The 20660-nt window shown below is 39.9% G+C and overlaps 3 protein-coding genes and 1 pseudogene across 3 annotated transcripts; all 4 read right to left on the reverse strand.

Annotated features, from left to right (window-relative positions):
* Positions 1-1075: 1075 nt before the first annotated feature.
* Positions 1076-3640, reverse strand: LOC109644618 (uncharacterized). Its single transcript, XM_069518779.1, has 5 exons — positions 3394-3640; positions 2693-3049; positions 1871-1984; positions 1744-1778; positions 1076-1615 (listed from the first exon to the last, which is right to left on the reverse strand). Exons 1-5 carry the CDS (start codon positions 3431-3433, stop codon positions 1472-1474), a joined length of 690 nt encoding a protein of 229 aa, XP_069374880.1. The 5' UTR covers positions 3434-3640; the 3' UTR covers positions 1076-1471.
* Positions 3641-8261: 4621 nt separating this feature from the next.
* On the reverse strand, positions 8262-10383 carry LOC138406467 (uncharacterized). The gene is made up of 5 exons (XM_069518788.1): positions 10234-10383; positions 9533-9889; positions 8827-8940; positions 8700-8734; positions 8262-8571 (listed from the first exon to the last, which is right to left on the reverse strand). Exons 1-5 carry the CDS (start codon positions 10271-10273, stop codon positions 8410-8412), a joined length of 708 nt encoding a protein of 235 aa, XP_069374889.1. The 5' UTR covers positions 10274-10383; the 3' UTR covers positions 8262-8409.
* A 3055-nt stretch (positions 10384-13438) lies between these two features.
* Positions 13439-14741, reverse strand: LOC138406641 (uncharacterized; annotated as a pseudogene).
* Positions 14742-15535: 794 nt separating this feature from the next.
* Positions 15536-17589, reverse strand: LOC138406642 (uncharacterized). The gene is made up of 5 exons (XM_069519234.1): positions 17523-17589; positions 16740-17423; positions 16059-16172; positions 15750-15793; positions 15536-15655 (listed from the first exon to the last, which is right to left on the reverse strand). Exons 1-5 carry the CDS (start codon positions 17587-17589, stop codon positions 15536-15538), a joined length of 1029 nt encoding a protein of 342 aa, XP_069375335.1.
* Between the last annotated feature and the right edge of the window lie 3071 nt (positions 17590-20660).

Consider the following 20660-nt stretch of genomic DNA (forward strand, 5'->3'; position numbering starts at 1 on the left):
GGTCTCTTCTTGTGATGTAATTCTATGGAAGCATGTTGCATCAACTTGAGAGAAATATCAAGGACTTTTTTTCATTTTTGGTTGCAAATGCTACATGCTTTTGTACAATTCAACCACAAATGAGTGTTTTCCGCTGCGTAATGCCAGTATTCAGACTTGAGGTGTAAGCTGGACCTTATAGAAAAACACAACCAGACATGTGAAATACATTTCTGATACAGTAGACTTGGGCTGCTGGCCCGTCTTCCTGTGGTTGGAACTTGTTAAATTGAAGATGTTATCTCCAGCTCTGTTTAAGAATAACAAGCAGGGTGTCAGTGCTTGTGCATGCTCACACATCTCAGCTGTGACCACACAGTGCTGTCTCTTTCTCGCTCACTCTGATAGATATAAGACGATGAGAAGTTGAGTTAAGTTACTTCAAGCTAATTGAAGTTATGATAAGAAAATAAGATATGTTAAGATTACCTAACTGAAGTCAAGATAAGTTCAATTAAGTCAATTCAAGATCTTAAGATAAGATAGAATGAGATAAGTGTTAGGGACAGAAGACATATTGTTGACACATTTTAACATCCGGTGTGAAGAGACAAACTTAACACTGACCACTTCTGATTGGATCTCAGGACAGGACGTCTGAACAGAGCCTGTGTCTCTGTGGTCGGTGTCAAAGGAGTCAAGTTCAGAGGAGGCAGGATCAGTGTTTTTCAGGACATACATTTGTAATTTTGCAGCTCACTGATGTGTCACTGCTGTGGAGGTGCCGGTGGTGTCGCTGCATGGAAACAACAAAACATTGTTGTTTGTGGTTGTGGTGCATTGAGTTGAAGGCCAGTCTTCCTGTGGTTGAGCCGTCACAGCACATGTGCGTTGTTTTAGACACACAGTTGATTAAACCAAGTTCAGTCAGACAACTCATGTTCAAATGTTTATTGCAACAGTGGAACAGTTATTGTTTGAAGTGCAACTTAATCACTCCCCCAGATGTCATTACATAGATATGATGGGAGATTGGAGCAGACTCTGTAGTAGTGAATGAGTCAGAGTCAGACTGTACGTGATGAGCCAGCTTCCTTTGACCTTTGACCTACTGTCGCTTCCTGTCAAACAAGTGATGCACTGCAGACCTCCATCTGCCCCAAACTATAAGTTGACCTGTGGATTGTGATGGTGGTTGTGGGTCATGACGATGGATTGACCTTATATGCAAAGTGCCTTGAGATAATGAATATTCATATATATATATATATATATATGAATATTCTACGAACATCCCCCCGGAGGTCATGACTAAAACAAGACTCTGGACAATCATCAAGACCTTTTCCTTCCTTTGCCTTTATTTCTTTTGCACCAAGATACACATGTACAATGAGAAGATAAAGACTTCACTTTAAGTAAGATTTTAAATTGTGGCAGCACAAAATCCCAAAAGCAGACTGACGACAGAGCCTCAGTTCCTCTCTAAGTTTCAGTTCCAGTGGTTTCTTGAGTCCATGGTGGTGGCGTACACAACATTAGGCTCCAGCTCTCCTCTTCCAGCAGGCCTTCTGCTCTGCTCTGCTCTTGAAGAGAAACTCAGTGCCGCATAATTCAGGTCACCAGAGCCCATATTCTGTAAATGGAAGTCTTCAGTTACTCATCTCACACTGAGCTGTCTGTGTGACATTTCATAAAACCACTACTTGATGACTGAAAGACTGGACTTGGATCAATGTTAATCTATGGTTCAAGTTTGATTACCGTATTGTGAGGTGGATCCTGTGCCTCATTATGTCCTGAATGACAGAAACAATACATGTGGTCAGTTCATTGTTCAGGAATCAGGAAGCGTTGTATCAGCAAAGTTGGAGTAAAAACACATAAATACCTGGATGGAGTTTCCAGATTTTAAGAACCAGAACGATGATGATTATAATGAGGAGGACAATCAAACCGCCCATGAGGGTCTTGATGGTCAGATTTGCTTGTGCATCAGACTCTTCTACAAGAAAGATACATTATTGTGCGATGAGATTAAAGACTGTATATAAAGATGGACGACGTGAAGCCAAAACATCCCACGTTTCACCTCCATTTTATTGCATCAAATAACAAAAACCTTGAGCATCAGTGTGATAAGAACAACCTCAAATGACCAAATCCATCTATCTTATTTTGGTCCATGTCCCATTTGCTAACATGGAGTGGGCAGGGTTTATGACTTATATTGCAGCCAGCCACCAGATAGTGACTGAGAGGCTTTGGCTTCACTTTTGAGGTGCTGTCATGTCGTCCATCTTTTTGTACAGTCTATGGTGTTGTATGTTCGTATGATTAGCACTTCAATCATAGCACTCATGCACTTAAAGTATCCTTCACAAATGGCAGTTATGATGCTCAGATGAGGGCTTTACAATTGTTTCTATATTTCGTTTTACCCCATCGACGGTGATATGTTGTGGTTTCTCTCTTTTGACAAATGTACTTATTGTAAGTCGCTTTGGACAAAAGTGTCTGCTAAATTTCCTAACTGTTAATGTAAGATTTAGGACCTATATGGCAGTCCACCACCAGGTGGCGATCGAGACTCTTTGGCTTCCTTTTTGGGGAACTGTCATGTATTTTGCTCAGACCAGCTCTTATTTCAAGATGGCTTAAAAATGTATTGACCTTAAAACAAAATACAAAGAAAACTCTGCAGCGATCTTACCTTTAACTTTCAAATATGTTGCACTGTAAATTGTTGGGACCTTTTTGGAGTCTCTGTTCATGGTAAATCCACAAATATAGAGTCCAGAGTCAGATAAATCCACTTGTTTGATTTGGAGAAAGAGGGTACTGACGTTGGACGTCATGCTGAACTTTTCTTTTTCAAATCCATTGCTGAGCTGTGCATCTGTGTCAGGGTTTAACATGGAGGAGATTTGGCTGGTGTTGGATCTGTTGTCCAGTCTGAACCAGGATATGTGAGAAAGGACACTGCTGTAGTTGGTACACAACAGCGTGACCTCTTCACCGGTCTGAACCTCCACAACGTGAAAATTGCAACGTGAGACAGAGATCCAGCCTGAAACAAACAACATTGTGACATTTTTCTGTTTGGGTAGAGACATTGTTGCAAGGGAAATCTTGCAGGGTGAAGTTTTATCTGGTCACAGATGATGTCAGATGTATTTATTGTCAATTTACCTGATGCATCAGGGGAGAAAGGAATATTATACACCTTCAAAGTAAAGGTGGCTACATACCATTAGTCAATTTGTGGAGCGTCTCTCTATCTTTCTTAGGCTAACCACTGTTTTGTCTAAACACTGGGTCCTAAAGGAGAATAAAGCTACAAAAAAGATCTAAACCATTCAAAAACATAAAGGTTGGCTGTTGTTATATTGAGAAAAAAATAGATCTACTTACTTAGGACACAGAGTAAAGCTGATAGAAGGGTAAGGTTCATCGTCGTGTGCACGGTAGAGCAGCACTTGTGTAATGTTCGTCACTGAACTGTGTTCCCTTTGAGTGGTCTCAGAGTAAAGAGGCGGGGTACAGGCTGACAATACACAGGACTGTCATCATGTATTTGATGCATGTGACAGAGGATTTTATTAGATATTATCCACTCTCTTAAAGTGAGTGTTTCATTCCTTCCTCCTCACACTGTTTTTCAAGAATGTGTTTCTATTTGCCAAACAGATTTTATAGTGATGTGTCAGTTTAAGAGGAACTTAAACTTGGTCGATGGTTGATGAGAATATAGTTGTAATATTATGAGAATAGAGGTGTGATTTTATGAGAGAAAAAGTCTTTATGAGAATAAAGTTGGAATGTTTTGAGACAATTTTTTTACAAATCATCCGTAATAAAAAAGAAATATTCCTAATATACATATGACTGAACTGTTACTGGATGCAAAAGTTAAGAAGTTACCTCACAACATTCCTACCATATGATCATAAATGATTTTCCATCTATATAAGTTTTAGGTCGTGTCTTTAGTCCAGGAAGCAGAGATGCCTCAATTCATTTTGTATTTGTATGGATATGAATATTCATTATCTCAAGGCACTTTGCATATAAATCCATCGTCAGGACCCACCACCACCATCACAATCCACAGGTCAACTTATAGTTTGGGGCAGATGGAGGTCTGCAGTGCATCACTTGTTTGACAGGAAGCGACAGTAGGTCAGAGGTCAAAGGAAGCTGGCTCATCATTATTTTGCTTGAAATTCTAAAAAGCTCATTAAAGAAGCATGTATAAAACAAGTGTGGAAATACGTTTGAAAACAGTACACAGTTTTATAAAGTAGAAATATGTATAAATCTTACATTACACATTTTGTCTTTGTGATATTTTTAAACTGTGACAGGAGCATTAAAGGTTCAGTGTGTAGAATCTATTGACATCTAGTGGTGAAGTTGCATGTTGCAGCTGAATACCCCTCACCTCACCCTCTAGCACGTAACAAAGTGATGTTTTCACTTGTGTGTTTCATCTTAATTGTACAAATTGTTGTTTCCTTTACTTTAGAATCTGCCCTTTACATTAAATACTTTTGTTACGTGCTATGTTGTGTTTTCTCTCTGCTCTCTCTCTGCAGTGTCCATTCGGGTGCCTCCCACTTCCCAGTACCTGCAGTGTGAGTGTGCGAGGCTGGGCACAATCACCGATCAAGGCCACGGTGGTTAAAAGGCAGAGAGGAGCAGACACCCGGCCCCAGTGGGCCAAGAGGCAGCATTGAAGCTGTGTGTGCTGTGTATGAAGTGATCTCCTCTGCTTAATTTGTGTGTGCTTGTGTTGGTAGTGTGACTGTTTAGTTTAGTTTGTGGTTTTCAGTTCAGTTGTTACTGCTGCTGTCAGTGTCGCTTGTAGAAAGTTATTTTTCAGTTGTTTATTAATTAATGACTCCTTTGTTCATTTATATGTTGCCATGATTCTTTTTCCCTGGGTTATTTGTATTCTTACTCCTCTCATCCCCTGGACTATAAACTGGGGAACGTAACAACTTTATATTTGCATCATCAGGTTTTCTCTACAAAGGCTGCCATATTTTTAACATAGCCCAGACTGGACAAACTAAACCTTTTGAGTTTTTACAAAGAAAGGCTACCACAGTTTCTCTGTCAAGTTCTAAGGAGAGGGTGAGGTGAGGGGTATTCAGCTGCAACATGCAACTTCACCACTAGATGTCAATAGATTCTACACACTGAACCTTTAATGCTTCTGTCACAGTTTAAAAATATCACAAAGACAAAATGTGTAATGTAAGATTTATACATATTTCTACTTTATAAAACTGTGTGCAGTTTGCAAAGGTATGTCCACACATGTTTTATACATTCTTTTAAATGAGCTTTCGGGAATTTCAAGCAAAGTAATACAAATATAAAAATACAGACATGTACAAGTATTTATATCAAAGACAAAAACAATTGCGCTATGGATCAGGGAAAATCCTTTAAAATTTGGTGTGGATCAGAATCAGGGGCGGATCCATGGAATTTGTTTTCATCACTTTGATAAATTGTTGGTTTCCAACATTTTTACCATCTCCACAGAGAATAATTCACAGCTTTTAATGACAAAAATCAGGTATATTTAAGGGGACAGTTGGGGTTTTCTAGTTTAGCTTCTTTTTTGTACAACTGTCACAAGCAGAGATGTGTCGTCCATCTTTATGTACAGTCTATGATCTGTACACAAACTCAAGTAAAGTCAGTGTTTGTGCTGAGACGGGACCACAAAGGGCTGACACATCAAAAAGCTTTTGACAAGGTGTGCATGTCAGAGAGATCCTGCGAACTAGATGGAAATTGTTAAAAGAAGTTAAGAAACAAGATTAAACATGAAGTTTAAGGCTTAGTGTCATCAGAGAGAGATGCATAAAGAAACCTGCTGTGTTGGGGGAACATGAGCAAGTTTCTAAACTATGTTTGTAGTCTGATCACAAAAAGAACCTGCTATGATCTGCTGAAAATAAAAGGGACATCCTGCTTCACACCACCATCACATAAACACAAAGCAGTAGTGATGTGCGATGCCTCTGACTGTCTATAGCAAGTTGAACCAATGGGAGTATTGGTCATATCAACTTGATACCGGGACTTTTTGCAATAGCTCAGTGCGTTAAGAAAAGGGAAATAGGCTATTTCAAACTATAGCTACATGATCACATATCAATAATTATCAACAGGCCAACAAGGTAGTCTTGCATTAGCTTTTTCCCATTTTCTTTAGTCCGCTTTTTACCAAAGTACCTCAACGTTGCGGTTTTCAGATATGAGAAGAGCTCCAGATGTGACTGTGTTTCCGCTCAGCCATCATGGCATCAACCTGCCTGGTGGTGCAAGTGTATGGAGCATTTAATAAAGTTGTAGATCGCATTGCTATGACAGCAGGGAGGTAACAGCAAGTATATCATAGAAAGAAATTCATAAGTACAATGGTAAAATTGTCAAGGTGGTTCAGTGAGAAAAGTAAACACTGACTTTTAAGAATTTGTTTTATTTAGTCACATCTGTGAATATTGGGGACCTGGAAACACTGTGTACCACACTACATGAGCACATGTAAAGGTGTTCAATTGTAATTGAAATCAAAAACAACCAAAATAGGCAAGAGCTGATTGAAAGACACAAATGTATCATCTGAAATCCAGAAATCCATCGTTGGATCTGGATGCTGCAGGAAACCAGAACACATCACTCTGCTTTTGCTGTACATAAGCACAGATAGCCCATATGATTGAGTGTTGCCATACCAAGAAGCAGCACTCATCAGAGACAAGTGAGTGGGTGAAGGCAACATCTCCTTTAGAAGAGAATGAACAAACGGTTTCATTTAGACTTTATAAACACTTTTTTTTCAGCCACGTGACACTGGTGAAACCAAAGATCCCACTGATGGCCAGCAGGAGGTGCCGACTCATAATAATAATTCCCCAGCAGTTTGGAGTGGACCAGTCAAATGTGTACTTAAGGTGGGGTCTCTTCTTGTGATGTAATTCTATGGAAGCATGTTGCATCAACTTGAGAGAAATATCAAAGAGTTTTTTTTATTTTTGGTTGCAAATGCTACATGCTTTTGTACAATTCAACCACAAATGAGTATTTTCCGCTGCGTAATGCCAGTTTTCAGACTTGAGGTGTAAGCTGGACCTTATAGAAAAACACCACCAGACATGTGAAATACATTTCTGATACAGTAGACTTGGGCTGCTGGCCCGTCTTCCTGTGGTTGGAACTTGTTAAATTGAAGATGTTATCTACAGCTCTGTTTAAGAATAACAAGCAGGGTGTCAGTGCTTGTGCATGCTCACACATCTCAGCTGTGACCACACAGTGCTGTCTCTTTCTCACTCACTCTGATAGATATAAGACGATGAGAAGTTGAGTTAAGTTACTTCAAGCTAATTGAAGTTATGATAAGAAAATAAGATATGTTAAGATTACCTAACTGAAGTCAAGATAAGTTCAATTAAGTCAATTCAAGATCTTAAGATAAGATACAATGAGATAAGTGTTAGGGACAGAAGACATATTGTTGACACATTTTAACATCCGGTGTGAAGAGACAAACTTAACACTGACCACTTCTGATTGGATCTCAGGACAGGACGTCTGAACAGAGCCTGTGTCTCTGTGGTCGGTGTCAAAGGAGTCAAGTTCAGAGGAGGCAGGATCAGTGTTTTTCACGACATACATTTGTAATTTTGCAGCTCACTGATGTGTCACTGCTGTGGAGGTGCCGGTGGTGTCACTGCATGGAAACAACAAAACATTGTTGTTTGTGGTTGTGGTGCATTGAGTTGAAGGCCAGTCTTCCTGTGGTTGAGCCGTCACAGCACATGTGCGTTGTTTTAGACACACAGTTGATTAAACCAAGTTCAGTCAGACAACTCATGTTCAAATGTTTATTGCAACAGTGGAACAGTTATTGTTTGAAGTCCAACTTAATCACTCCCCCAGATGTCATTACATAGATATGATGGGAGATTGGAGCAGACTCTGTAGTAGTGAACGAGTCAGAGTCAGACTGTACGTGATGAGCCAGCTTCCTTTGACCTTTGACCTACTGTCGCTTCCTGTCAAACAAGTGATGCACTGCAGACCTCCACCTGCCCCAAACTATAAGTTGACCTGTGGATTGTGATGGTGGTTGTGGGTCATGACGATGGATTGACCTTATATGCAAAGTGCCTTGAGATAATGAATATTCATATATATATATATATATGAATATTCTATGAACATCCCCCCGGAGGTCATGACTAAAACAAGACTCTGGACAATCATCAAGACCTTTTCCTTCCTTTGCCTTTATTTCTTTTGCACCAAGATACACATGTACAATGAGAAGATAAAGACTTCACTTTAAGTAAGATTTTAAATTGTGGCAGCACAAAATCCCAAAAGCAGACTGACGACAGAGCCTCAGTTCCTCTCTAAGTTGCAGGTACAGAGGTTTCTTGAGTCCATGGTGGTGGCGTACACAACATTAGTCTCCAGCTCTCCTCTTCCAGCAGGCCTTCTGCTCTGCTCTGCTCTTGAAGAGAAACTCAGTGCTGCATAATTCAGGTCACCAAAGCCCATATTCTGTAAATGGAAGTATTCAGTTACTCATCTCACACTGAGCTGTCTGTGTGACATTTCATAAAACCACTACTTGATGACTGAAAGACTAGACTTGGATCAATGTTAATCTATGGTTCAAGTTTGATTACCGTATTGTGAGGTGGATCCTGTGCCTCATTATGTCCTGAATGACAGAAACAATACATGTGGTCAGTTCATTGTTCAGGAATCAGGAAGCGTTGTATCAGCAAAGTTGGAGTAAAAACACATAAATACCTGGATGAAGTTTCCAGATTTTAAGAACCAGGACGATGATGATTATAATGAGGAGGACAATCAAACTGCCCATGAGGGTCTTGATGGTCAGATTTGCTTGTGCATCAGACTCTTCTACAAGAAAGATACATTATTGTGCGATGAGATTAAAGACTGTATATAAAGATGGCGACGTGAAGCCAAAACATCCCACGTTTCACCTCCATTTTATAGCATCAAATAACAAAAACCTTGAGCATCAGTGTGATAAGAACAACCTCAAATGACCAAATCCATCTATCTTATTTGGTCCATGTCCCATTTGCTAACATGGAGTGGGCAGGGTTTATGACTTGTATTGCAGCCAGCTTTTTATACAGTATATGGTGCAGAGAAATGCTGACACCATCACAAAGCCTTCAGCAGAGGTTACATTTCTTTAGATCTAAACATAATTTGCTTATCAACTACTAACGTTGTATAAAAGAAGCAGGAAAATATAATTTGATGTGTATTTTAAAATTTTAAAGTTTGATCCATGTCCCATCCACTAACACAGAGGACACGACCTATATGGCAGTCCACCACCAGGTGGCGATCGAGACTCTTTGGCTTCCTTTTTGGGGAACTGTCATGTATTTTGCTCAGACCAGCTCTTATTTCAAGACGGCTTAAAAATCTATTTCCCTTAAAACAAAATACAAACAAAACTCTGCAGCGATCTTACCTTTAACCTTCAAATATGTTGCACTGTAAATTGTTGGGACCTTTTTGGAGTCTCTGTTCATGGTAAGTCCACATATATAGAGTCCAGAGTCAGATAAATCCACTTGTTTGATTTGGAGAAAGAGGGTACTGACGTTGGACGTCATGCTGAACTTTTCTTTTTCAAATCCATTGCTGAGCTGTGCATCTGTGTCAGGGTTCAACATGGAGGAGATTTGGCTGGTGTTGGATCTGTTGTCCAGTCTGAACCAGGATATGTTAGAGGGGACACTGCTGTAGTTGGTACACAACAGCGTGACCTCTTCACCGGTCTGAACCTCCACAACGTGAAAATTGCAACGTGAGACAGAGATCCAGCCTGAAACAAACAACATTGTGACATTTTTCTGTTTGGGTAGAGACATTGTTGCAAGGGAAATCTTGCAGGGTGAAGTTTTATCTGGAGACAGATGATGTCAGATGTATTTATTGTCAATTTACCTGATGCATCAGGGGAGAAAGGAATATTATACACCTTCAAAGTAAAGGTGGCTACATACCATTAGTCAATTTGTGGAGCGTCTCTCTATCTTTCTTAGGCTAACCACTGTTTTGTCTAAACACTGGGTCCTAAAGGAGAATAAAGCTACAAAATAGATCTAAACCATTCAAAAACATAAAGGTTGGCTGTTGTTATATTGAGAAAAAAATAGATCTACTTACTTAGGATACAGAGTAAAGCTGATAGAAGGGTAAGGTTCATCGTCGTGTGCACGGTAGAGCAGCACTTGTGTAATGTTCGTCACTGAACTGTGTTCCCTTTGAGTGGTCTCAGAGTAAAGAGGCGGGTTCAGGCTGACACTTTTTCATGAGCTTTCTGGAATTTTCGAGACAGATAATACAAATATAAAAATACAGACATGTACAAGTATTTATATCAAAGACAAAAACAATTGCGCTATGGATCAGGGAAGAATCCTTTAAAATATGGTGTGGATCAGAATCAGGGGCGGATCCATGGAATTTTTTTTCATCACTTTGATAAATTGTTGGTTTCCAACATTTTTACCATCTCCACAGAGAATAATTCACAGCTTTTAATGACAAAAATCAGGTATATTTAAGGGACTGATATCAGTTAGTGTGTGCAATTGGTGCTGTTTGATTGAATTTAAGGGGACAGTTGGGGTTTTCTAGTTTAGCTTCTTTTTTGTACAACTGTCACAAGCAGAGATGTGTCGTCCATCTTTATGTACAGTCTATGATCTGTACACAAACTCAAGTAAAGTCAGTGTTTGTGCTGAGACGGGACCACAAAGGGCTGACACATCAAAAAGCTTTTGACAAGGTGTGCATGTCAGAGAGATCCTGCGAACTAGGTGGAAATTGTTAAAAGAAGTTAAGAAACAAGATTAAACATGAAGTTTAAGGCTTAGTGTCATCAGAGAGAGATGCATAAAGAAACCTGCTGTGTCGGGGGAACATGAGCAAGCTTCTAAACTATGTTTGTAGTCTGATCACAAAAAGAACCTCCTGTGATCTGCTGATAAAAAATAGGGACATCCTGCTTCACACCACCATCACATAAACACAAAGCAGTAGTGATGTGCGATGCCTCTGACTGTCTATAGCAAGTTGAACCAATGGGAGTATTGGTCATATCAACTTGATACCGGGACTTTTTGCAATAGCTCAGTGTGTTAAGAAAAGGGAAATAGGCTATTTCAAACTATAGCTACATGATCACATATCAATAATTATCAACAGGCCAACAAGGTAGTCTTGCATTAGCTTTTTCCCATTTTCTTTAGTCCGCTTTTTACCAAAGTACCCCAACGTTGCGGTTTTCAGATATGAGAAGAGCTCCAGATGTGACTGTGTTTCCGCTCAGCCATCATGGCATCAACCTGCCTGGTGGTGCGAGTGTATGGAGCATTTGATAAAGTTGTAGATTGCATTGCTATGACAGCAGGGAGGTAACAGCAAGTATATGATAGAAAGAAATTCATAAGTACAATGGTAAAATTGTCAAGGTGGTTCAGTGAGAAAAGTAAACACTGACTTTTAAGAATTTGATTTATTTAGTCACATCTGTGAATATTGGGGACCTGGGAACACTGTGTACCACACTACATGAGCACATGTAAAGGTGTTCAATTGTAATTGTAATCAAAAACTACCAAAAGACACAAATGTATCATCCGAAATCCAGAAAATGCATCGTTGGATCTGGATGCTGCAGGAAACCAGACCACATCACTTTGCTTTTACTGTACATAAGAACAGATAGCCCATATGATTGAGTGTTGCCATACCAAGAAGCAGCACTCATCAGAGACAAGTAATTGGGTGAAGGCAACATCTCCTTTAGAAGAGAATGAACAAACGGTTTCTTTCAGCCACGTGACACTGGTGCGTTCTGCTTCAGAGCGACCGATGTGAGCTGATCACTTCTTCAGTACTAACCAAACATGAGAAAACCCAGGTGACAGCATCAGGGTGGAGAAGACATTCTTCAACCGTGCTTCATTGGCTGAGTCGTGATGCACGCGTACAACTGACCTTTGATTTGACTAGATTTGTGAAATTGGTGGAATTTGCCTTTAAATGGATTACAGAGAAGTTAACCCTCCCTGAAGTAGCAGTGAACAAACCAACCTCAAGCTACTGATCTGGGGACATCCTGTTTCAAACCGCAGAGACAAAAACTAATGAGAGGGTCTGAGATCTTCTCTTTTCACTGCAGTAAAAGCCTCTCACATCTCTGGGTTTGTGGCAGACTGTTGATTGATCCACCTACATATAATTGTCTTTGGCCTTTCATATGCACACACACTAGTGCAATGCCTTTTCTAAACAGGCTCGTTTGGAGTGAGCGGTTCGCTGAAGATTGCAATGAAGCTATTGTGCATCCATGATGAAGCAGATTGGTTTTTTTGCACCAATCTTACAGTCAGTGTGAATAGTAGTGTGACTTTGCTATAATACTGTTTACCTGTGTGATTATAAGTTTGAATTATTTACTCTACTGTTTTGAAAATGTAAGGAGAAGAAAGTTTAGATATTTGTGTCAAAATATAGCAAATTCAAGCCCCCCCCCCAAAAATGCTCAATTTAAGTAACAATACCTAAAAAAATCTTAACTTAAATAACTAAATATTTGTACTTCTAAACTTCCCACCTATGATTATTACATTTCATTGCAAAACCTTTCAGTTTGCTCTTTTAGGGCCTTGTGTTTTCCTTCTTTGTACACAGCATGCGAGCTGTGACTGAGTTTCATTTCACACAAGAGCTGACTCTTGTATAAATGACTTGTCTTTTTTTTTCACTTCAGTCTTCCTGTGTTTGAGCAGCAGGACTTTATTTTCCACCAGCGGAAACCTGCTCACAGTCAGGTCTCACACCTTATCCACCACAGGGAGTCAGAGCAAAAGCCAAACAGTAAGAAGTCGCCAGTTTAAAGGCTGCACCCTCCATATATATTTTCGATCAGAGGGGACTTTTGAGCACTATCTGTTTTTTTTTTCTTTTTGTGGTAGCTTTTAGCACCGCAGGTTTGCCACCAAAGTTTTGTACAGCAATATTTTTTTTTAATAATCTAATAATAAACTTTATTTTTGTCACTGCACTTTAGTCACACAAACCTAACTAAAGCACTACTAGGGCCCACAAAGAAATTATAAAAAGATGCTTGCATGTGGTCACCATGTTTTCAACAGATAGGTGTGGTCTAATGAAACTCGGCTTCACAAGAAAGCTCATGCTGCGGCAGGATGCACGTCGTCCACTGTTACCTTCATTACTTTGCATGAACAGACACAGTAGAAAAGAGTCATGCACACAATGGAAAACTAGTTTTATTGAGATGACAGCAAACAGAAGCTTTACATGTTTCACACGGAGGTAAACATCTTATACACAGAACTGTTCTGATGTCAGTAAAGACATAGTTACACCTACACTAATGTGGTGATTAAACACAGAGACAAATACAGAAGGTGTCCAGCTCTACTGCTTCACACTCAAGTACACACACTCACTCCAGGTATCATCCCTCTGTCCTCTGGATCTGTTCATCTTTATCTCCCTGTGAGCAATGTAGCAGGGGTCGTCTTCACTCTGCTCATCCTGGGCATGAGAAACACTCAGTCAAGTTGTTGACCATGACAGACAATGTGCACAAGTGTTTGAAGAGTAACACAACAGCTCATCTTTACCTTTGCATTTAATTTGGAGGATGGAGCACGAGGATCTGAAAAGACAGAAAGACTTTTTAATAATGTCATATAATGATCACTGGGATCATGAAGAACAGATAGTAGCATTTACCTGGAACCCTCATCATGCATATCGAGAAAGCCAGTAAAATACTCAGCAGGGTCGTGAATGCCGAAGTTGCACTCAAGAAAACCACCAGCCTGTCCAGCTCATCTGCAAAGAGACAGAGGACAGGAGACGTCACACACTTTTAACCTAAAGTAATGATCACTATTCATCACATGAGACTCACCATCAACGTCCAGCTTGGTCCTGTGTCCAAACAGTATGTGTCCACATGCAGCGACAGCACAGTAGTAGGTCCCAGCATGAGAACGGTTCAGTGTCATTGACAAGTTGTAGACACAGGTGTGTGTCTGTGTGTCAGGTTTCCTCTCACACTGATCCTTCCTGTCTCCGTGGGTGTAAATGAGTCCTGACTGAGGTTCTTCAGAGATCTTGAACCAGTAAACACTGTGTTCTCCACCACAGGTCCCAGTGTGAACTGTACAGCTGAGAGTCACAGAGCCTCCTGGCTGGATGTTCTCAGACTGATGCACCAGAGCCTGGATGTTCAACCCTGAACCTTTCACACTGACAGTGACGCCCTCCGTGAACTCAAACTCATATGAATTACTCTTTAAACAGTAGTAAGTAGCTGAGTCTGAAAGTTGCATATCTGAGATATTTAGGTGACTCACAACATCAGTAGATTCCAGAGTGAAGCGTGGATTGTTCTTGAATTCATTAAATAATGAAAAATCTTTAGAGAATTTGTAAGTCATTGAGATAATTCAAGGCTTCTGTCCTGGTGTTTGCTTGTACCAATAAATCCTAATGTCCTCCCTCTTGTTGAAACACTGGAAAGTCAAGTTGTCTCCAACATCAACTGATCTAAATCCTCTGTCTTGTTGAGACGAGATGAATAGTGAATAGTGTGTCGTAGCCTTTGGCTCAGTAGGTGTTATCATAGTCCAGTTTACATGCTCATGTCGTACCCATGCTAATTAGATCCATGTTGTCCAAAACAGCTGAAATCTCATGGTTTATATAGAAAACCTTTTACTGCTGGTGCAGCAGTACAGCAGAGAGAGACTTCAGTGTGAATGTGTGTTTAATTAATAACGTCAGTCATAGGTCACAGCAAAAAAGACAGTGAAAATACTTTTACCACAGTTTCCATGTCTGTTGAATATGTCACACATATAAATATTTGCAACACTTCCTGTTTCAAAGTAAAAGCACTCTATCTCTCTGTCGACTGAATCCATTCATTTGTTTTAACAAGGTTTATATTGTTATTATTGTAGCACAGGAAGATGCACAGCTTCATATCATAGTGTTCTGGCATTTAGTTGAGAACGAACCTTCTTTTATTCAAGGAAATACAGACGTCATCACCTCACGTAGCAGCTTCTCAGCAGACACACTCCCTACGTGAACACACAGCAGATCAATGACGCAGCCGTCACTCGCTGCACACACACACACACGGAGCCACAAACTTTCATTACATGAAGTTTAATCATTGTTTTCCAACTGTCATCGTCAAAGTGTCAAACCAACAAAGACCAACAGCAACTGTCCAAACATTGCCCCCCCCCCCACACGTTGTTGTTGTATTTGATCATTAATCACAAAAAAAGCAACATTTATAATTGGAAAAAGGATAAAAAAGCATAATAGAGCAGAATCATGCTCCACCACTAAAGAAAGACTGAGAAATCCCACATCTCAAACAAAGACGGTTCTAAAACACACAATTCTACAGTTTAACACCTGAGTACACACATTCATCCCTGGTGTTGTCCCTCTGTCGTCTTGATCTGCTGGCCACTTTCACATTTAACGCAGCGTAATGGAGGCCATCTGCATCTTGGTTGCCCTAGAAACGACATATAAGTACATCAAGATGGCTCCTGATGAAAAACGTATTTGTTGTGGAATGTAAATTTCACACTTAAAAAGATTATATTTACCTCTGCATTTGTTGTGGAGGGAGATGATGGTTGTGTACAAGACTCTGGGTATGAAACACATATAAAAACTTTGAGTCACTCTTTTGTCCACACATGTACTGTTAGGTGCCTTTACCTCTTAACCTGATTTGAACCTTGGTTTCTAATTTAATGTGAAACATGAAACTTTAATTCATGTTTTATGATTCATGCATTTGTTTATGAAATGTTTTAAGGTGTCCTTATCTAGAAAGGTGCCGTGAAATAAAATGTATTATTATCATTTTGCTCAAAAGCTAAACTGAACTCTATCTAGAGATGAGTGGTTACCTGAACATCTCCAGCATGTTCTCTTGTTTATCTTGTACAGTAACACAGCCAGCAAAACACTGATGGTGAATGTCAAAGCTCCACTCAGGAAAAACACCGTCCAGTTCACCTCATCTGCAACAGGAGAAATTCTAGTAATTCTGTCTCTTCTTTTTAAAATTTCATTTAACTTTGCAAGAGACAACACAAGACATTTCTATATTAGAAGAAAAAATTGTATGAATAATTATAATAACATAACTAATAATCATGTAATAATATTAACACTCATAATCGTATAATACTAATTATCAAATTATGATATGAACCATCTGACCACTATAACAACAATAATGTCCCCATCACAATAATAATAATAGTAATAATAATATGATCATTGAGGGAAAAAAAGAAAAGAAAAAAAGCTGCACTCATACTTAATAATTCACGTCTTGTCACCACTAATGTTATTTATAATAACAGTATATTATAACCATTACTATGATCATCGTTATCATCACCAATAATAATCATAAATAAAACATTCTACTTAGTTGTGGTGCACACCACCACCGTCCACTGGTGGTGAAGCATTGTTGGGTCACCGTCAGGAGGGACATTCAGACAGGACAGGATTTTACCAATTGTTTGGTCCCAACTGTCACAATACATCAAGTGAGACAGTCTCTGGTAGTGACTCACCATCAACGTCCAGCTTGGTCCCGTTTCCAAACAGTATGTGTCCACATGCAGCGACAGCACAGTAGTAGGTCCCAGCATGAGAACGGTTCAGTCTCATTGACAAGTTGTAGACACAGGTGTGTGTCTGTGTGTCAGGTTTCCTCTCACACTGATCCTTCCTGTCTCCGTGGGTGTAAATGAGTCCTGACTGAGGTTCTTCAGAGTTCTTGAACCAGTAAACACTGTGTTCTCCACCACAGGTCCCAGTGTGAACTGTACAGCTGAGAGTCACAGAGCCTCCTGGCTGGATGTTCTCAGACTGATGCACCAGAGCCTGGATGTTCAACCCTGAACCTTTCACAATGACAGTGACGCCCTCCATGAACTCAAACTCATATGAACGACTCTTGAAACAGTAGTAAGTAGCTGAGTCTGAAAGTTGCACTTCTGAGATTTTTAGTTGACTATCAACATCAGTAGATTCCAGAGTGAAGCGTGAATTGTTCTTGAATTCGTTTAATAATGAAAACGTTTTTGATAACTTGTAAGCGATTGAGATAATTCGAGGCTTCTGTCCTGGTGTTTGCTTGAACCAATATATCTTACTGTCCCCCTCATAGAAACACTGGAAAGTCAAGTTGTCTCCAACATCAACTGATGTAAATCCACTCTCTTGTTGAGACAAGATAAAATGATGCATCTGAACTGAAGAGAAAAAGGAGAAAAGCAAAACAACAGTTAATTTTATGTGACAGAAATGAAATCGTAATCAGCATCAGGACCGACTGAATATTTATAAAACACACAACTCACCCATTTTCCCGAAGAGGAAACATGTCAGGTAGAGAATGAACTGCGGAGATGTCATCATGTTGAAATCGTCGTGTTGAATGACAAACAGCCCGACACTTTCTCCTCTCTTCAGAGTAAAGACTTGTGTTGATTGGCCAGCAGGGCAACACTGATCACATGATCACTGCTACCTATGATGTGAATCTTTGTTCTTTAAATAGAATCACATGGTGAGAGACATCTGAAGCACTTAGAGTATATTATACTACTACTACTACAGGTCTCTACCTCTTCCCTGTTATGCAAGAGATTATGTGTCTTACAATGTTGAAGAAAGTGATGGAAAAATCTTGGATCAGCCCCTTTTGTCCAGATCTGAACCCAAATGTAACGAGTTATTTCTTGGCCCATGCTCTATCCCTCTCCCAACCAGCCAACCAGACAAGACAGGGGTGAAAACATAACCTTCTTAGTGGAGGAAACAGTTTTAAGAGTCACATTGTAGAGTAACTGCTCTTGAAACTTTCAGACGTGACATGTACATGACACACATTCATAGTTTATTACGACGTGTGACTTGAAAACAAAAAGATATCAGCAAAGATGAGGGCAGTGGTTTGTGTACTACATCAGAAAATGTGATCATATTTTGTGAGATCTCTTTTTATTTGCTGTGGGCTGTGGGGAACTTGTTCTATTGCTTCATCTGCCCCTTTCAAGTCCCACAGACTGGATCATGGCTACCATGTGGTTGATAGAGTAATAAATATGATTTCATGAGTAATGATTTCACATTTTATTTGTGGATATGTGTGAGTTTAACACTTTGAATCCCTATTTCATGACACTGCTTGATGAGAGCAACTTCTGGTCATTTCATTACTGTTTACTTGAAATATTCTGCTGGGGTGAAGTGAAGACACTGCAGAGACTTCCTGTTTGAAAGTGCTCAGACAAAGAGAGCAGAGGGTCTTTAGACTGTCGACCACACAGAGGCTAAATAAAGATCCTCACATGTGAGGTGTACGAAATGTTTAAACAACATGTGGTTAAGTTCTCCCCTACTTCCCCCTCCCCACAATCACTCTCTCTTCTCTCCCCTCTTTTCCACCCATCTCTCCTCTCCTCCCCCCTTTTTCTGTGCTCACCCCAACCGGTCGAGGCAGACGACCGTCCACATTGAGCCTGGTTCTGCTCCAGGTTTCTCCCTGTTAATGAGGGAGTTTTTCCTCTCCACAGTCGCCAAAGTGCTGCTCATTGTGGGAACTGTTGGGTTTCTCTATATTCAATTCGATTTTAAGGTCTTGACCTTCTATGTAAAGTGCCTTGAGATAATGTATATTAGGATTTGGCGCTATACAAATAAAACTGAATTGAATTAAGTTCAAGAAGTATATTCTGTATTTAGTGGGAGTGGAAAATATGGCAACTGACAACATCAAATTAGTTTGGCTGATTTAGTATCTTTAATTGGTTTTGCATTAAAAAGCTTTACATTCAGAATGTATGGAAGTGAAACATGTTCAGCTCTACTGCTTTACACTGGAGTACACACATTCACTCCTGTCACCGTCTGTTTGTCTTCTTGCTCTGCTGAACCTGTGCTCCATTAAAGCAGAGTAATGTAGGTTGTCTGCATCTTCATCATCAGCATTATCATCTTCATGGTTCAAGTTTTCAGCACCAATCATTTTTTTTCATAATCTGTCTTTTCTAATCGTGAAACTTCAGAGGATTTTGTTATTCACAATGTCGAGCTACGTCACTTACTGCCCTTTAGTCTCCAACAACCTTTCTACCAACGATGAGCTTTCCACTTATTCTGTGAAGCTGTCACGATCATTTCCTTTAGTTTTCTTCTCCTGCTGCTGCTCACGCTACATTAAAGGCTCAGTTCACTCAAATTACTTGTCTTTCCCCTGAGCCTTGTGCAGTTTTTGCTTTAAACTATATTGAGGTTTTGAGATCTGCATCTCTGAGATCAGTGCTGCCGCCAACGTCCTCACTTCATAGAGGTGAACATAGTCTTAAATCACTTTGTCTCATTAGCAGATAACATGTTTGGTTGGTACACACAATGATAATAAGTCATGCAAACCTAACTAAAGCACTACTAGGGCCAACAAGGAAATGATCAAAAGATGCTTGCATGTGGTCACCATGTTTCTGACAGATAGGTGTGGTCTGTGAACGGTGAAACTCGGCTTCACAAGAAAGCTCATGCTGCGGCAGGATGCACGTCGTCCACTGTTACCTTCATTACTTTGCATGAACAGACACAGTAGAAAAGAGTCATGCACACAATGGAAAACTAGTTTTATTGAGATGATAGCAAACAGAAGCTTTACATGTTTCACACGGAGGTAAACATCTTATACACAGAACTGTTCTGATGTCAGTAAAGACATAGTTACACCTACACTAATGTGGTGATTAGACACAGAGACAAATACAGAAGGTGTCCAGCTCTACTGCCTGGACACTACATAATGGAGGTCGTCTGCGTCTCGTTAACCCTGGTTACAAAACATGTAGAGGCGGATTAGGATATTATATAGATAGAAATAGAAATTGAAACGGTAAAAGGATGTTTGAATGGTCATTAACGTCACCTGTGGATTTGTTGTGGGGGGAGCTGATGATCTTGCTTGTGACTCTGGTTATAAAACACACAAAATGTTCCTTTATTCAGAAGTTATATTCAGTGAATGCAAGCTATTGGATGAAACTGTTTCCACGTACCTGTGCACTAGCAGCTGTTTCTCTTGATTGTTTGATACATGGAGGAAGCCAGAGAAACTCACAGGAAGATGGTGGCTGTCAGAGCTCAGCTCAAGAAATAAACATGAGATCTGGGAGATTTCAACTCATCTGCAGAGAACAAGAGCTTATTTCTGTCTTGTTACAACATTTGATTAGAAACTTATACAAAATATTATTTCATTAAACAAGATGAGCTCTGTTACTCACGTTTAAAGTCCAGCTTGGTCCCGTTTCCAAACAGTATGTGTCCACATGCAGCGACAGCACAGTAGTAGGTCCCAGCATGAGAACGGTTCAGTCTCATTGTCAAGTTGTAGACACAGGTGTGTGTCTGTGTGTCAGGTTTCCTCTCACACTGATCCTTCCTGTCTCCGTGGGTGTAAATGA

The sequence above is a fragment of the Paralichthys olivaceus genome, chromosome 22 (assembly GCF_024713975.1).
Source record: "Paralichthys olivaceus isolate ysfri-2021 chromosome 22, ASM2471397v2, whole genome shotgun sequence".
In the NCBI taxonomy this organism is placed as follows: domain Eukaryota; kingdom Metazoa; phylum Chordata; class Actinopteri; order Pleuronectiformes; family Paralichthyidae; genus Paralichthys; species Paralichthys olivaceus.

Excerpts from the sequence above, each read along its gene's own strand:
- LOC109644618 (XM_069518779.1), bottom strand. The coding sequence starts at position 3,433 with ATGAACCTTACCCTTCTATCAGCTTTACTCTGTGTCCTAA. Across the intron at positions 3,050-3,393 it reads AGCTTTACTCTGTGTCCTAA|GCTGGATCTCTGTCTCACGT; the intron begins GTAAGTAGATCT and ends TGTTTGTTTCAG. Across the intron at positions 1,985-2,692 it reads AACATATTTGAAAGTTAAAG|AAGAGTCTGATGCACAAGCA; the intron begins GTAAGATCGCTG and ends TCTTTCTTGTAG.
- LOC138406467 (XM_069518788.1), bottom strand. The coding sequence starts at position 10,273 with ATGAACCTTACCCTTCTATCAGCTTTACTCTGTATCCTAA. Across the intron at positions 9,890-10,233 it reads AGCTTTACTCTGTATCCTAA|GCTGGATCTCTGTCTCACGT; the intron begins GTAAGTAGATCT and ends TGTTTGTTTCAG. Across the intron at positions 8,572-8,699 it reads AGGATCCACCTCACAATACG|AATATGGGCTTTGGTGACCT; the intron begins GTAATCAAACTT and ends TTCCATTTACAG.
- LOC138406642 (XM_069519234.1), bottom strand. The coding sequence starts at position 17,589 with ATGATGACATCTCCGCAGTTCATTCTCTACCTGACATGTTTCCTCTTC. Across the intron at positions 16,173-16,739 it reads GACCAAGCTGGACGTTGATG|ATGAGGTGAACTGGACGGTG; the intron begins GTGAGTCACTAC and ends CTCCTGTTGCAG. Across the intron at positions 15,656-15,749 it reads CCTCCACAACAAATGCAGAG|GGCAACCAAGATGCAGATGG; the intron begins GTAAATATAATC and ends TGTCGTTTCTAG.